The 14,855-nt window shown below is 54.1% G+C and overlaps 1 protein-coding gene and 1 long non-coding RNA gene across 2 annotated transcripts; both read right to left on the bottom strand.

The window, feature by feature from the left end:
• Positions 1–3,415: 3,415 nt before the first annotated feature.
• Positions 3,416–6,545, bottom strand: LOC146756026 (uncharacterized). Its single transcript, XR_014937698.1, has 4 exons — positions 6,434–6,545; positions 5,577–5,669; positions 5,333–5,443; positions 3,416–5,020 (listed from the first exon to the last, which is right to left on the bottom strand). It is a non-coding gene; the product is annotated as an uncharacterized LOC146756026 (long non-coding RNA).
• LOC146756027 (uncharacterized) lies at positions 6,094–8,603 on the bottom strand. Its single transcript, XM_085525017.1, has 3 exons — positions 8,307–8,603; positions 6,831–6,902; positions 6,094–6,493 (listed from the first exon to the last, which is right to left on the bottom strand). The coding sequence occupies exons 1-3, from the start codon at positions 8,334–8,336 to the stop codon at positions 6,245–6,247; spliced, it is 351 nt and encodes a 116-aa protein (XP_085381143.1). The 5' UTR covers positions 8,337–8,603; the 3' UTR covers positions 6,094–6,244.
• Between the last annotated feature and the right edge of the window lie 6,252 nt (positions 8,604–14,855).

Here is a 14,855-nt window from a genome sequence, read left to right on the forward strand (position 1 = left end):
TGATACCCATGTGCCCCACAAAAGCTCCTGCCCCATAGATCTGACCAACATGTGCCCCACAGCAGCTCCTGTCTCATAGATCTTACCCACATCAGCACCACAGCAGCTCCTGCCCAATAGATCTGACCCTCAACAGCCACAGAACAGCTCCTGCCCCATAGATCTGACACACATCAGCCCCACAGCATCTCCTGCCCCATAGATCCGACCCACATCTGCCCCTTAGGAGCACCAACCCCATAGATCTGACCAACAGCTTCTCCTGCCACATAGATCTGACCCACATCTGCCCCAGAACAGCTCCCGCCCCATAGATCTGACCCTCATCAGACCCACAGCAGCTCCAGCCCAGTAGATCTGACCCACAGCGGCTCTTGCCCCATAGATCTGACCCACATGCACCCCACTGCAGCTCCTGCCTTAAAGATCAGTCCCTCATCAGCCTCACAACAGCTCCTGCCCCATAGATCTACCCCACAGCATCTTCTGCCCCATAGATCTGACCCTCAGCAGCAACACAGCAGCACCTGCCCCACAGATATGACCCACATATACCCCACAGCAGCTCCTGCCCCATAGATCTTACCAAGATCAGCTCCATAGCAGTACCTACCCCATAGATCTGACCCACATCTGCCCCAAAGCAGCTCCTGCCCCATAGATCTGACCCTCATCATCCCCACAGAAGCTCCTGCCCCATTGATCTGACTCACATCTGCCCCACTGCAGCTCCTTCCCCATAGATCTGACCCACATCTGCCCCATAGCAGCTCCTGCCCCATATATCTGACCCATATCAGCACCACAGCAACGCCTGCCCCATAGATCTCAACCACATGAGCCCAACAGCAGCTCCTGTCCCACAGATCTGACCCACATAGGCCCCACAGAAGCTCCTGCCCCATAGATCTGACCCTCAGCAGCAACACAGCAGCTCCCGCCCCACAGATCTGACCAACACCAGCCCCACAGCAGCTCCTGCCCCATACATCTGACCCACAGCAGCTCCTGCCCCATTGATCTGACTCACATCTGCCCCACTGCAGCTCCTGCCCCAAAGATCTGACTCACATATGCCCCACAGCTACTCCAGCCCCATAGATCTGACCAACATCTACCCCACAGCTACTCCTGCCCCATAGATCTGACCAACATCTACCCCACAGCAGCTCCTGCCCCATAGATCTCACTCACATGTGCCCCAGAGCAGCTCCTTCCCCATAGATCTGACCCACAACTACCCCACAGCAGCTCCTGCCTCATAGATGTGACCCAAATCAGCCCCACACCAGCTCCTGCCCCATAGATCTGACACACATCACCCCCACAGCAGCTCCTGCCCCATAGATCTGACCCACACCAGCCCCACAGCAGCTCCTGCCCCATAGATATGACACACACCTGCCCCACAGCAGCTCCTTCCCTATAGATCTGACCCACATAAGCCCCACAGCAGCACCTGTTCCGTAGATGTGACACACATCAGCCCCACAGCAGCTCCTGCCCCATAGATATGACCCACCTCAGCCCCTGCCTCATAGATCTGACCCACATGTGCCCCTTTGCAGGGGGGTCCTCTGCCTGGTGGTCATGGCGGGCCCCCTCCTCCTTCTCACTCCTAGGGCCCCCAGCTCCATCCTCCCGCCTGAAACAGGGAAAACTTCTACCCTAGCCCTCTTAGCTGCCGACATGGCTGCTAACTGCCACAGCTGTCAGAGGCGAGTGCGTTGCGCGCGGCAGCGGTGACCAAGGTGACGTGGAGAGGGTTCTAAAATGGCGGCCGCACTGCTGGCACTGGTGTTCCACATAGGATGAGGAGGGGGCTGGTAATAGCAGGACAAGGGGAAACTGATTGAAGTTGAAAGAGGGAAGATTTAGGTTGGATGTTAGGGGGAAAGTTGTTTACTAGGAGAGTGGTTAGGCCCTGGAACGGGCTGCCCAGGGAGGTTGTGGATGCCCCGTCCTTGGGGGTGTTCAGGGCCAGGTTGGACAGGGCCCTGGGCAACCTGATCTAGTAAAGGTGTATGTTTGGTGGCCCTGCCAGGCAGGGGGGTTTGTTCTTCATGATCCATGAGGTCCCTTCCAACCTGGGTCATTCTGTGACTCTGTGATACTGGTGTGTGGCTGCTTGTCCCAGCGCGCTGACCTTTTGTCTTCAGGTTCACCAACAAGACTGTAACTGATTTATGGAGGAGGCAAGTGATGGGTGCTACTGTGTGACAATCAACATCACTTTGTGGACATTTGAAAGCACCTTCCTCCAGAGCTGTTCACCTCCAGAAGAGGGTGCTCAGAAGTGTTTACTGGCAGAAGATCTGGCTCCAGCTTGGTATGGAAAAACTGGGGAATGATACCATCGTGTCCGGTGAAGAACAAGAAGCAGGTGGGCGTCCCTGCTCCCTCTTGTCTGCTGGCAAGGTCCAGATGAGATCCCAGAGCCAGAAGCTGCAATTCCAAGGAGAGCTTACTCAACCATTTTGGATTTGAGCTGTCACACCAAGGAGAGCTGACTGAACCACGTTGGACTTATTTGTAAGTTTATACTATCATTGGAAACTGTTGCCGTGGTCACAGTCATCGTCAGCGGAACAACAACTCCTGATGACCCACCACTACTGAAGATCAATGACTGAACTACTAAACACGTCAGATCCATGGTGGTGACTCTCTCTCCCTCTTGCTTCCTATAAAGACTCCTTGATTCTTTTTCCTGTCTTTTCTATTGCCCGCCTTCCCTTCCTAATCACCCTAAGTCGTAATAGCGTCCGTCCTCCAACATTTGAACCATGCTCAGGCATACACGTATGGACCTCCTCTCCTTCCTATAAATTGGAGCAGGACAGAGAACCACAAGGATTGTCAGCTCCCAAGTCATGCAAGTATTGCACACAACACAGATAACTTCATCTGTTGGCCCCGCTGTCTCTGCATACCACCAAGCGAGGACCTGCAGTGCCCAGGCGAGACGATGTGCCTGGCAGTGCAAAGCCAGCCCACGTGTGTGCAGATGGCAAGGAGCGTGTGGCACTGTGCACCGACAGCCCTTGCCTGCCCAGGACTGCGTGTGGAGGGCGTTCTCCACTGCAGCCCTGCCCAACAGTCAGTAGGGGTGTGCGGCCATGATGGCAGTAATGAACAAACTGCTGCTTCACAAAGATCTTGGCCTGATTAGAAATCTTTGAGTAGTGCTGTTACAGCAGACAGAATGTGATAAGCGCAAGTAGTCTCCTACACTTCACATCCTTGCTACTTCATTCTGGGTGTTGTCACTGAGCAGCATCTAACACAAGTTCTGCCCTGGTCAGCTGGCTGCCTTAGCTTGAGCCCTGATGGCAACGCTGTGACGTGATGTTAGTATTGCTGTTTTCTCCTCGTCAGAATACTCTGCCTTTTGAAGGAAGCAGCTTCTTGGTTATTTTGTTTTGTTGTTGAATTTTATTGAATTAATTTACAATATCTATATTCCATATAGTTATAGATGTTTTGAATATGATCATCTGTGGTGCTGAGAATTTTTGTAGAAAAGGTATACTCAGTTCGGAAGGTGTAATAAGGATGTTAAAGAAAGAACCCCCTGTTGTGTTGACCAGTGATGATGCTCCCACCCCCTGACCAATGGTGGAGAGGAGCATGAAGAGAGAGGTGGTGCTGGGGGGATCTTGGGGCTGCTGGGCCTGTCATACTTTTTCCAGGCAGAGGTTTTACAGGTGTTGCCCCCATGCCGACCCTGTGGGGGGGGGCACTCCCACATCCTGAAGGATGGAGGAGAGGAGCGGGAGGGCAGAGTTGGTGCTGTGGGGGGCTGGGAGCTGTGGGGCCTGGTATGCTTTCCCCTGGCTGTAGTTTTCTGGGTGTCGGACGATGCCCTCAAACTGCCACCCTGTGGGGGCTGCTCCAACCTCCTGAAGGATGGTGAAGGAAAGTTGGTGACAGTTCCTGGGGGGGACAGGGGGCTGCTGGGCCAGTTGGCTTCCCCCAGGCAATGGTCGTCCGTCTGTTGGATGATGTCCCCAGGTCTATACTCTGCTGGGGTCGCTTCCATCCCCTGATGGATGGTGGAGGGGAGGGTGAGGGCAGAGATGGTGCTGGAGGCTGACAGGCCTCTCAAGCTTCCCTGAGGCAGTGGCTGCCTGCGGGTGACACTTTGAGGGAGCCACTGCCAACCCCTGAAGAATGGTGGTGGGGGACAGGAGGGTGGTGTTGATGCCAGGGTGCTGCTGTTTGGGTGCCAGCCGATGACTGCAAGCTTCCAAACCAGGTGGGTCCCTCCTGTCCCCTGAAAGAGGTGTTGATGCCCAAGGTGGATAGGGGCCACTGGGCATGATGTACTTCCCAGGGGCCACGGAGCCTGGGCTGGTGGGCTACGGGGGCTGCACTGGGGGCAGCTGAGCCCGACAGCTGTCAGGCCTGGCAGGGGCCGCTCTGGTGATGCTCTGCGGCTGGTGGGCAGATTGTCACTGCACAGGCACCGGTTATTTGTGCCACGTCTTTTCTGTGCAGCACACTGAGGCGAGCAAGCTGTTTGTCCAAGCGTGAGGTTGCTGCGGGCAATATGCTGGACTGCAGCATCTTCAGCAAGGTGCCTGCAGGGAGAGAAACGTGCTGAGGGCACAGGAGAACCCCCTGCTCTCCTTCCTCACAGTGCATGATAGAGCCACCCTCAGCTCCCGGCCTGTCTCAGGCCCAGCAGTAAGAACATGCAGCAGGAATGGCGAGACCAGTTAAATGTCTGACAGTGTCAATCTCAGACAGTGTTAGGCAACAACTAACTGGCTTCTCTATGCTGCTTTAACTAGAAATGCCTCCTTGCTCACAGGATCCCTATAGTAAAGAGAGGGGGCAGGATGGGGTTGGGGGTGATCAAAAACTCACTGGTTTATCTGCCTCCGTTGTCGGACAAGACGATAGCACGAAAACATTGCCATCAGCATGGTAACGAAGATAGCCTCACCAAATCCCAGGCAGTACTTCTTGATAAAATTATTGTCTGCGGCATTTGCGTGTTCCTCACCATCCGCACCTGGAAAAACAATGTGGATCTGTTTCACCAGCTGCTGCTTTGAGTGACGTGGACAAGAACAACCACAGGAAGGATCCCGCTCCGGGCTGCTGTTGTGCCTGGTGGCTCAGGGGAAGCACAGCAAGCTCTGGAATGCAGGGTCTGTGCACAGGAGGTACTATGGAGGGTCCTGTTTCCTCTCCTTATCTGCTGAATGTGGTTCTGGTGGCCTAGTTCCCAAAAGGACAAAGTTCCTAAGTCCCTGGGAACTGGCTGCACTGGGAGGGGAGCAACCTCTAACCACGGCCACGGAGCTCTATGAGCGGCCCTTACCTGGAGTGACAGTTGTTGTGTGCATGGCCTCTATTACTCTCAGGGGGACAGTCAGTGTGCGAACTCTGCCGTTCCAAAATGCAAGCCAGCGCATAGGTGCTCCACCTGTCTCTTTAGAAAGGAGGTAAGGGAGTGGGACTGTAAGTAACTGCTTCTCATCAGGAAGATGGTGCAGTTTCTCCACATGAATTTCTAGAAATTCAGTTTCACAAGCCTTTCAGGGAACAGACGGAAATACACCTACCACGTGCTTTGTCCTTCATGATTTTCATTAGCAGAGGGGGCAGTGTCTGCAGATATTTTCCTGTTTCCAGGGCCTCTTTCTGTTTCTCAGGACCTAAACAGAAAGCATTAAGATAACTTTCAGACAAACAAGGTACTAAACTGAACGGTCTTTTCAGTGAAGTCAGTAACGACAACAGCCACCCCTGGGATGCCTGTGGGGTTCCAGCACAACTAAGGATTTAGCACGGCCTTCCCTGGAGGCACTTCTGCAACCAAAGAATGAGAACTTTTCACCACACACTGCAGCTTACCTAAACGCATAACGGCATCACTGAATGGGACCAGGGCATTGTGCGAGGGCAGGGCACACACACACAGGTGTGCATTCTCACTCACACCTGCAGACGCGCCTGGCTGACATTAGGACTGTGAGCTGGCATCTCTCAAAGGAAGTAAAATCTCATGACATGGTATGCTGTAATTTCTCTCTTCCTTAGGGACCTGCAGTGACTGGAAGGGGCTCAGGTGATGACATGGCACTCAGACCTGGGTCAAAAGTTGCAAAGCTGCAGAGAAGCCAGGTGGGCAGTTGGCTGGCACTCAGCAGATTTCCAGATACTCTCTCCAGGCCATGTAAAACAATCTTCAGAGAAGGCATAGAAGAACATTTGGCCCCTCAAGGTTTTTTTAGTGGGGAGATCTCTGATGTACGGAGACAAAGTCAACGGAATGCTGAGAGCATGCAGCACCCAAGAAACAGTGACTACCCAAGCTTCTCATGGAGAAGAAATCACCAGGCAGTGAAAAGATGAACCCCCCCTGAACCTCCACAGCCAAATATGAGCAAAGATCATGAGATGAAGACTGGTGACTTACCTCTGGCATCCACCCCAGGCTCAGGGACGCGACTTTGCTTTTGAAATGCACCAAAGGGGCCTGCAGGCACAAGAGTGATCAGACACAGGTGAGGAGAGCTTCCACTGCGCACTGGGGTCTGCCTTGTTTTTTTTCCTGCAGTGACCTGTGAGGACTGGCTGCAGGTCAGGGAATGACATGGCCCAAACAGCAAAGGAATAGGAGCAAAGACTGGCAAGGGCCGCCTTCCCACTGAAATGTGACAATTCTCCAAGTAAAGAAATACTAATGACTGATCTGTGTACGACCTTCAAAGCACAAAGAGACTTGAAAGACCTTTGGAGAGCCTTACGTACCCAAATAAGCTATTATAACACTAATTTTTCGACTTCCAAGGAAACAGACACTCACAACTTACCTCGGAGTTTCCCCTGAGGCACAAAAGCAGTCTCCTTCCAGTCATCTGAGGAAGGAGTACCAATGTCATCATCTAGAAGAAAGAACAGAAGAGGGTTGTTCCCATTGCATGTTGTGATCTTCCTCTCCCTTAGTGACAGGGAAGGGGCCAGGTAACGGGATGGGAGACTCAGGCCTTGATCGCCAAAGCTATAGAGGGGCCAGGGTGACCTGAAGCCTAGCACTCGGCAGCTTTACAAATGCTCCCTCCTGGCCACATGCAGCACCCCTCCGGGACCGCGTGGAAGAGCATACAAAGAAAAGGTGCCTGAAACACACTGGGCTACAGCTGGGGGTCTCTGTTGGGAACCAGGATTTTTCTATGGGGAGCATCAGGCAGCTGGAGCAGAAATGCTCATGCTTTTCCCAGCACACACCTTCCACGTTCTCCCCTGGGACACCCCCAGGATGAAGAGCACGCTCCACCCAGCCAGTGGCAGAGCCGTGGGAGCACAGGGCTTCCTCATGCCCTTGCCCAGCTCCTGTGGTGCTGCCTGTCCCCCTTTTCCAATATCCCCCCGCCCCTATCGAAGGCAGCCTAAGGGCTATAAGGCACAGAGCCACTGGAACCAGAACCTGGGCTTCTCACTCTCATTTCCGCTTATTTTTTACCCCATCTCTGCCCACCCACCTGCTCCTGCTGCTCGCCCTGGAGCAGCACAAGTCTCCTGACAACACATGGCTATCAGTAGGAGGACGGCAAGGCAGGTGGGGGCCGTGGCCCCCAGTACTCGTGCCATGCTGCTATCACCACTGCTACAGCCACAACGAGTGCTGCTACTGGGGCACAGAACACCTAGAGCACGCAGCTGGGCATTGTGATCTTGTGGCACAAGGCAGCAATGTGGCAGGGCATAGTGACCTCACATCCCCAGGCTGCTGGCTGGGCCTCCCCACGGGCTGCTCCTCCTGTGCAGCAGGGCTGCATAGAGTGGGTGCTTGTGGCACCCCTTAGTGGGTGAGTGCCAGGCTGCTGGGGAAGAATTACTGGGAGCGTGTCCCACTGGGTAGATCTGTTCCACCGCAAGGACCAGGCTCCCCCTGGGCTTGTTATGGACGCTGAGGATTCCCAGTCATCTAGAGCAGCAGGAGACCATGGCAGATATTTTCACATTTACATTGTGGAAATATATTATTGTGGAATGGTTTGGGTGGGAAGGGACATTAAAGACCCAGAGACTCTGTCAAAGGATAAAGAAAATCGCTCCAGTGTTGTTTTTACTGCTTTGTGCAAATCAAAAGATTGCATTTTGTCTTTTAATGGCCAAAAAAGCCATTTCTTCAGGGACATTGTATTTGTTGTCACAGACTCTAACAAAAATGCAAACTGAGCTTTATCTGTAGCATCAATACTTTAGCATTTCGTATCTTGTATTTGACAGTTCCCTCCCAGCCAGTTGCCCGTGCCTTTCTCTCAGACCATGAGAACACCACTTACTGCCTCTGGGAACTTGGAAACTGGCAGCATGATGGCCAGCACACACACAAGGTGCTCGTGACGCAGCTCCAGGCGGCTCTCCTGAAGCCCAGCTTCATTTCACGGCCACTCACGCTCTGCTGCTGGACATTCTGCAACGGAAAAGCCACCGGATGCAAATCCCATCCCTCACAGATGGTATCAGACCCCTGCTCTCATAGCAGTCACCACCGCCCGGCATTGGGCAGCGCTTCCACTGCCCTTGCTCCTGCCACAAGACACCAACGTCTGCTTCTAGTTCGGCTCCACCATGGGATCCTGTTTGCAACAGAAAAACACACGGAGGCTGCCGGCCACTGCAACACGCGCTGTGAAACCCCTGGCACTGCTGAGTCCCATGAGCAGAGGAGAGAAGCGTCTGCCTGCCATGGACGGGCTGCGGCGGGATTGAATCCTGCCTTCCAATCGGGACACCCCCAGGGAGAGCCTCCCTGGGGACCCAAAGACTTACGGCAGCGCCAACACAGCAGGCAGAAACGCGACGTGCTCCTGACTGCCCGCACTGTTCAAAGCTCCCTCCCTCTCCCTCTCCCTCCGCCCTATGACGGCAGCCCTTCAAAGCAACCAACACAACCACGCCAAACCGCAGCCCGGACTCGTCCCGCTCACTGCAATCCAGACCCACTCCATCCGTACAAACCTTCATCCACGCCATTTCTTAACCGGGCCTCGGCGCCACCCGGATCTTACAGCCAGCGAGCGGCCGGCAAACGAACGGACGTCTTCCTCTTGGTGCCGCACAGCCCAGCACGGCCGGAGCCGCACCACACGGTCCGGGCCGGGGCCGGCTCAGGCTCTGCCTCCAGGCTTTTGGGGCCGGCCGGGTGACTCCGCAGCACAGCGAGACCGTGGAGCCGCCCGGGAGCCGCCTCTGGGTGCCGGCAGAGCCGCGAGCTCCTCCCCCGACAGCCCCTCCGTGCCCCCGCACCGAGGCCCGACCCCGTTCGCAGCACAGAGCCCGCTCCTCCCGGCCCCGCTCATGGCCGCCATGGCCCGGAAGTGCTCTCCGCCGCCTGCAGGAAGCACTTCCTGTCACTGTCACGTGGCTCAGGCCGGGCTGGGGCCTGTTGTGGGGGGGGGCAGCTGCCAGATTTTCTGCCAGTAAACACTTCTGAGCACCCTCTTCTGGAGGTGAACAGCTCTGGAGGAAGGTGCTTTCAAATGTCCACAAAGTGATGTTGATTGTCACACAGTAGCACCCATCACTTGCCTCCTCCATAAATCAGTTACAGTCTTGTTGGTGAACCTGAAGACAAAAGGTCAGCGCGCTGGGACAAGCAGCCACACACCAGTATCACAGAGTCACAGAATGACCCAGGTTGGAAGGGACCTCATGGATCATGAAGAACAAACCCCCCTGCCTGGCAGGGCCACCAAACATACACCTTTACTAGATCAGGTTGCCCAGGTCCTTGTCCAACCTGGCCCTGAACACCCCCAAGGACGGGGCATCCACAACCTCCCTGGGCAGCCCGTTCCAGGGCCTAACCACTCTGCTAGTAAACAACTTTCCCCCTAACATCCAACCTAAATCTTCCCTCTTTCAACTTCAATCAGTTTCCCCTTGTCCTGCTATTACCAGCCCCCTCCTCATCCTATGTGGAACACCAGTGCCAGCAGTGCGGCCGCCATTTTAGAACCCTCTACACGTCACCTTGGTCACCGCTGCCGCGCGCAACGCACTCGCCTCTGACAGTTGTGGCAGTTATCAGCCATGTCGGCAGCTAAGAAGGCTAGGGTAGAAGTTTTCCCTGTTTCAGGCGGGAGGATGGAGCTGGGGGCCCTAGGAGTGAGAAGGAGGAGGGGGCCCGCCATGACCACCAGGCAGAGGATGGGTAAGAGAGCCATATTCCATCATGCCTGGACCAGCCCCGTGACCACCACCCATGTGGAGCCTATGGAGGTGGATCCACCTCCAGATGAGCGAATGGAGGTGGATCCCCCTCCAGATGAGCCCATGGAGGTGGATCCACCTCCAGAGGAGCCCATGGAGGTGGATCCACCCATGGCATAGCTGGCCTGGCACCACACCACCGTTTCAGGCCCCACGCTGGCATGGTCACAGCTCCACTGTGGCTGGTCCAGGAGCTGAGCTCCTTACCCGCTGCACGGCCCCCGCCCCCTGCATTAGCTGGGTGGCATTTTTGTAACATCTGTTCCTCCTTTGGGCCTATTCTGCAGCCACATTCTGCAGTCCCATCTTTACCCTGTTTGTTCCAGTCCCTGTTTCTATAGTTGGTTTTTGGGTTTAGGTTAGTTTTAGAGTTAGGTGTAGGTTGTTGTTAGTGTTTTTGAGTTAGGCATAGGTTATTGTTTGTGTTTTTGAGTTAGGCATTGCTTATTGTTCATTTTTTAGTGTTAGGAGTAGGTTAGGAGTAGTTTTAGTGTTAGTAGTTGGTGTTTTCCTGTTAGGAGTTTGTTCCTCTTCATTCTTTAGTGTTAGGAGTAGATTGTTGTTCCCATAGTAGAGTTAGGCATAGGTTACTGTTGGTACTGTAGGGTTAGGCGTGGGTTCCTACCAGCAGCTGGCAGCAAACAGCGCTCGCTCGGTAAGCACACGTCTGCTTTCTCCCCCGGAGCCGTGAGTGCGACTGCCATGAGAGCGGAGGTCTGATGCCATCTGCGAGGGATGGGATTTGCATCCGGTGGCTTTTCCGTTGCAGAATGTCCAGCAGCAGAGCGTGAGTGGCCGTGAAATGAAGCTGGGCCTCAGGAGAGCCGTCTGGAGCTGCATCACGAGCTTCCTGCATGGCCAGCGCAAGGTAGGTGTGCCTTACTTTAAGCGTGCACTGAAGCAGTGTTGGTTAAGCACGGCTCACTCCTCTGTCTGCAACAGATGGGCTTTCTGCACGCTTTATTGCTGTGGCCGGCGTTGAACAGCACAGCAGCAGCGAGGCCTCGAACATGTCCACAACCAGGTACGTGAATGTGAGTAAATTTAGCTGTGTGAATGATGTTATTGTTCATATTAGTAAGGCAGTATTCACATGTGTGTGATGGAGCTCAGGGATAGGTTTATTCTTGCCTGGTAAATTTTCCCTTCTTTGACACCCACCCGTCCTCTTGCTTCTCTTCCCCTAACCTGTAAGTGCAGCAATACTGAAGGCTGAGGGCTCTTCTCCGAGGCGGGCGCTAAAGGGCAATTGAAATGCAAGTTTGTTGTCCCTCTTTGTTCTTGGGTCGGTAGCCCAAGGTGACCAAGCTTCAGAGCACTTCTCTAAGTCAGCCTGGAAATGTTTCTAGCAGGAAGTAACTCCATCACAGTGCCTGAGAGTAATAATAGTAATAGTAATAGTAATAGTCTCGTGCGGGTTGGAAGGGACCTTAGAGATCATCGAGTCCAACCCCCGGGATTCCAGCCTCTGTGCTACAGGGTGGCACTTCTACCACTTGCACCACAGGGGGATTCGAACACCCGGGCCCCGGTGTTGCAATGCAGCATTCCTACCACCTGCGCCACGGGGGCACACAAAAAGATGCCTCTTTTTCCCCCCTCACAGCAGGCAGCCTCCGTGAGAGCAGTAGAGCAGCAGGCTGTCTGTGCTATGGCTGCTGAACTGCATTTCTGGCCACCTGAGATCCCTGAGCCCATGCTAATGAAGAACATGCTGCGCCACAGACTCTTCTACGGAGCCGTTTTGCAGCTTCTCTGTGCTGGCCATCATGCTGCAAGTTTCCAAGTTCCCAAAGGCAGTAAGTGGTGCTCTCATGGGATAGGAGAAAGGCACGGGCAACTGGGTGGGAGGGAACCATCTGTAACTGTTGCCAGCAGCCTGGAGGTGCCAGCTCAGTCTTATCCTGTGGCTACTGCTGCTCCCTATGAGCTGCCAGGCACAGGGTCCTCCCGCCCGTGCAGGGACCGCCTTGCAGGAAAGGGCTTTAGGCTCTGGTTTGTGTGGGATTTGGGGAACGAGACAGGGGTGGAGTTTCTTGTGTGCCCGACTGTCAGGAAGGCGGTTCCCAGTTCTGGCAGCCCAACGTGCCCAGCAGGGTGACTTGAGCTCCCAAAGCGAGCCGCCAATCAGTTGTTAGCTGAGAAGGTTCCCTGAGCGTTTCCGAATTGATTCTTGTATGACACGGAGAGTTTGGGGACTGAGACTTGGGAGAGAGTGAGGAAAGCTGAGGCAAGGCAAGCGCTGCTCAGCTGAGGAAGAAAGCCGAGAAGGAAAGCAGAAAGCAACGATGATGGCCTGAGCAAGAAGCTACAAAGGACAGCAGAACCACCTGCAGCGCTTCCTCGGAGGTGGCACCAAAACCTGCTGACTGAACAGTCCAGTTTACCGGCACAGCCGTGCTTTCCCTGTCATGGACGGTGGAGATGATGGAAGTGAACTGGACAGGAAGGACTTGTGCTGCGTTAGAAGCAAAGAGGGCTTCACCTGTGCAGGACTTGGTGTATGGCAAGAGCTGGAGACGCTGCGTTCCTTCAGGGTGTGTCTCTTGAGGTCCAGGCCTAGTGTAGGGTTAGGTTGAAATAGGGCTGGCTGGGACTGGAGAGGGAGGAGGTGACGTAGCCCTGGGGTTTGGCTTCTCCTTGGGTCTGACTGGAGGCTGAGTGACTGATTGCTAAGCGGCAATCCTGGGCACTGGGGCTTCATTTTAGGGTGTGGGCGGGGTAATAAATACAAGCCAAATCTTCTTGTACGCAATAAAATTGAAGCGAACTTTCTAAACCTGGTGCAGCCTCTTTCAGTAGCTGGTCAGAACGTCCCTCGCTCGGGCTGGCAATCACAGGGCGATGAAGCGGTCGGCTTCACGTCTCTCCCTTGACATGGTGCAGGTTTTCCCCCGTTTCCTTGTTGGTCTTCCCAACCTGTGGCCTTTCAGCCAACCCGTAAGTGCTGGTGACAGGCTGTGAGCATCTCCTTGCTCTCTGAGGACTGACAGAAAGAAACCAGAGGAGGGGAAGCAGCCCGGCAGGAAGAAGGGTGTCCCGTGCTCAGCCCCTTGAGTTGGCCTCTCTTCCCTGAGGGTTCTTTCAGCTTCTGATGCACCGTGTGCTGCTGTTTGCCCTGGGAAGCCCAGCTGCACGCTGGCAGCCGTGGCCTGTGCATCAGCCTCCCCTTGAGGCCCAAGGAGTTGTTTGTTTTTATGTATTCAGTATTGGTGTGGCATTTTGTTGTTTTGTTCAGCTTTGAGATCAAGGGGTAATTTAACACCGTTGGAAGTAATTGGGGTTCAGGAGTAGCACATGCAGAATTTTGATCACGCAGCAAGTTGTGATTTCTACTGTGTTGAAGAACTGGCACACACATATACGCCTGCAGCCGGAGCTTGATTGACTCTCGTCAATACGGCCTTCCAAAGCCCGGCCCTGGGGAGCTGTCCAAAAATTTTCCAACATTTTGTATTACCTAAGTTTATTTTAAACAGCCAAGGAGGAGTAATCTCTTAAAGGCTTTTTTAAAGGCATTGGACTAGGTTTTGATTATCACGTCTCAGGAAGCTTCTGCATTCCACCTAGTGCTAATGGGATAAATCAAGAGCAGATTACACAAGAGATTCAGGCCTTGCTGCAAGTCTTTTATGAATCAGAACTTTGTTTCATGTTGCCAGATATTCTGGTTTCCTTTTCAGGAGATTCCTTTGATGTATATTAAGAAGGCCAAGGGCATCCTGGCCTGCATCAGAAACAGTGTTGCCAGCAGGAGCAGAGAGGTGATTGTCCCCCTGTTCTCAGCACTGATGAGGCCGCAGCTCGAGTGCTGTATTCAGTTTTGGGCCCCTCAGTGCAAGGAAGACATGGAGGCCCCGGAACGCGTTCAGAGGAGGGCAACAAAGCTGGTGAGGGGTCTGGAGCACAGGCTGTATGAGTTGAGGCTGAGGGAGCAGGGATTGTTCAGCCTGGAGAAGAAGAGGCTCAGGGGAGACCTCATTGCTCTCTCTAACTTCCTGAAGGGAGGCTGTAGTGAGATCCGGATGTAGTGTGTAGGTCAGATCTATGAGGCAGGAGCTGCTGTGGGGCAGATGTGGGTCAGATCTATGGGGCAGGAGCTGTTGTGGGGATGATGAGGGTCAGATCTATGTGTCAGAAGCTGCTGTGGGACAGATCTAAGGGGGAGGAGCTGCTGTGGGGCACATGTGGTTCAGATCTATAAGGCAGGAGCTGCTGTGGGGCACATGTGGGTCAGATCTATGAGGCAGGAGTTGCTGTGGGGCAGATGTGGGTCTGATCTATGGGGCAGGAGCTGCTGAGGGTCAGATCTATGGGGCAGGAGTTGCTGTGGGGCACATATGGGTCAGATCTATGGGACATAAGCTGCTGTGGGGCTGCTGTGGGTCATATCTATGGGGCAGGAGCTGCTGTGGGGATGATGTGGCTCAGATCTATGAGGCAGGAGCTGCTATGGGGCAGATGTGGGTGAGACATATTGAACAGGAGCTGCTGTGGGGCTTATGTGGATCAGATCTATAGGGCAGGAGCTCCTGTGGGGCAGATGTGGGACAGATCTATGAAGCAGCAGCTGCTGTGGGGCACATGTATGTCAGATCTATGGGGCAGGAGCTGCT

This window comes from Coturnix japonica, chromosome 28 (assembly GCF_054131305.1).
Source record: "Coturnix japonica strain WE chromosome 28, WE-NBRP24, whole genome shotgun sequence".
In the NCBI taxonomy this organism is placed as follows: Eukaryota; Metazoa; Chordata; class Aves; order Galliformes; family Phasianidae; genus Coturnix; species Coturnix japonica.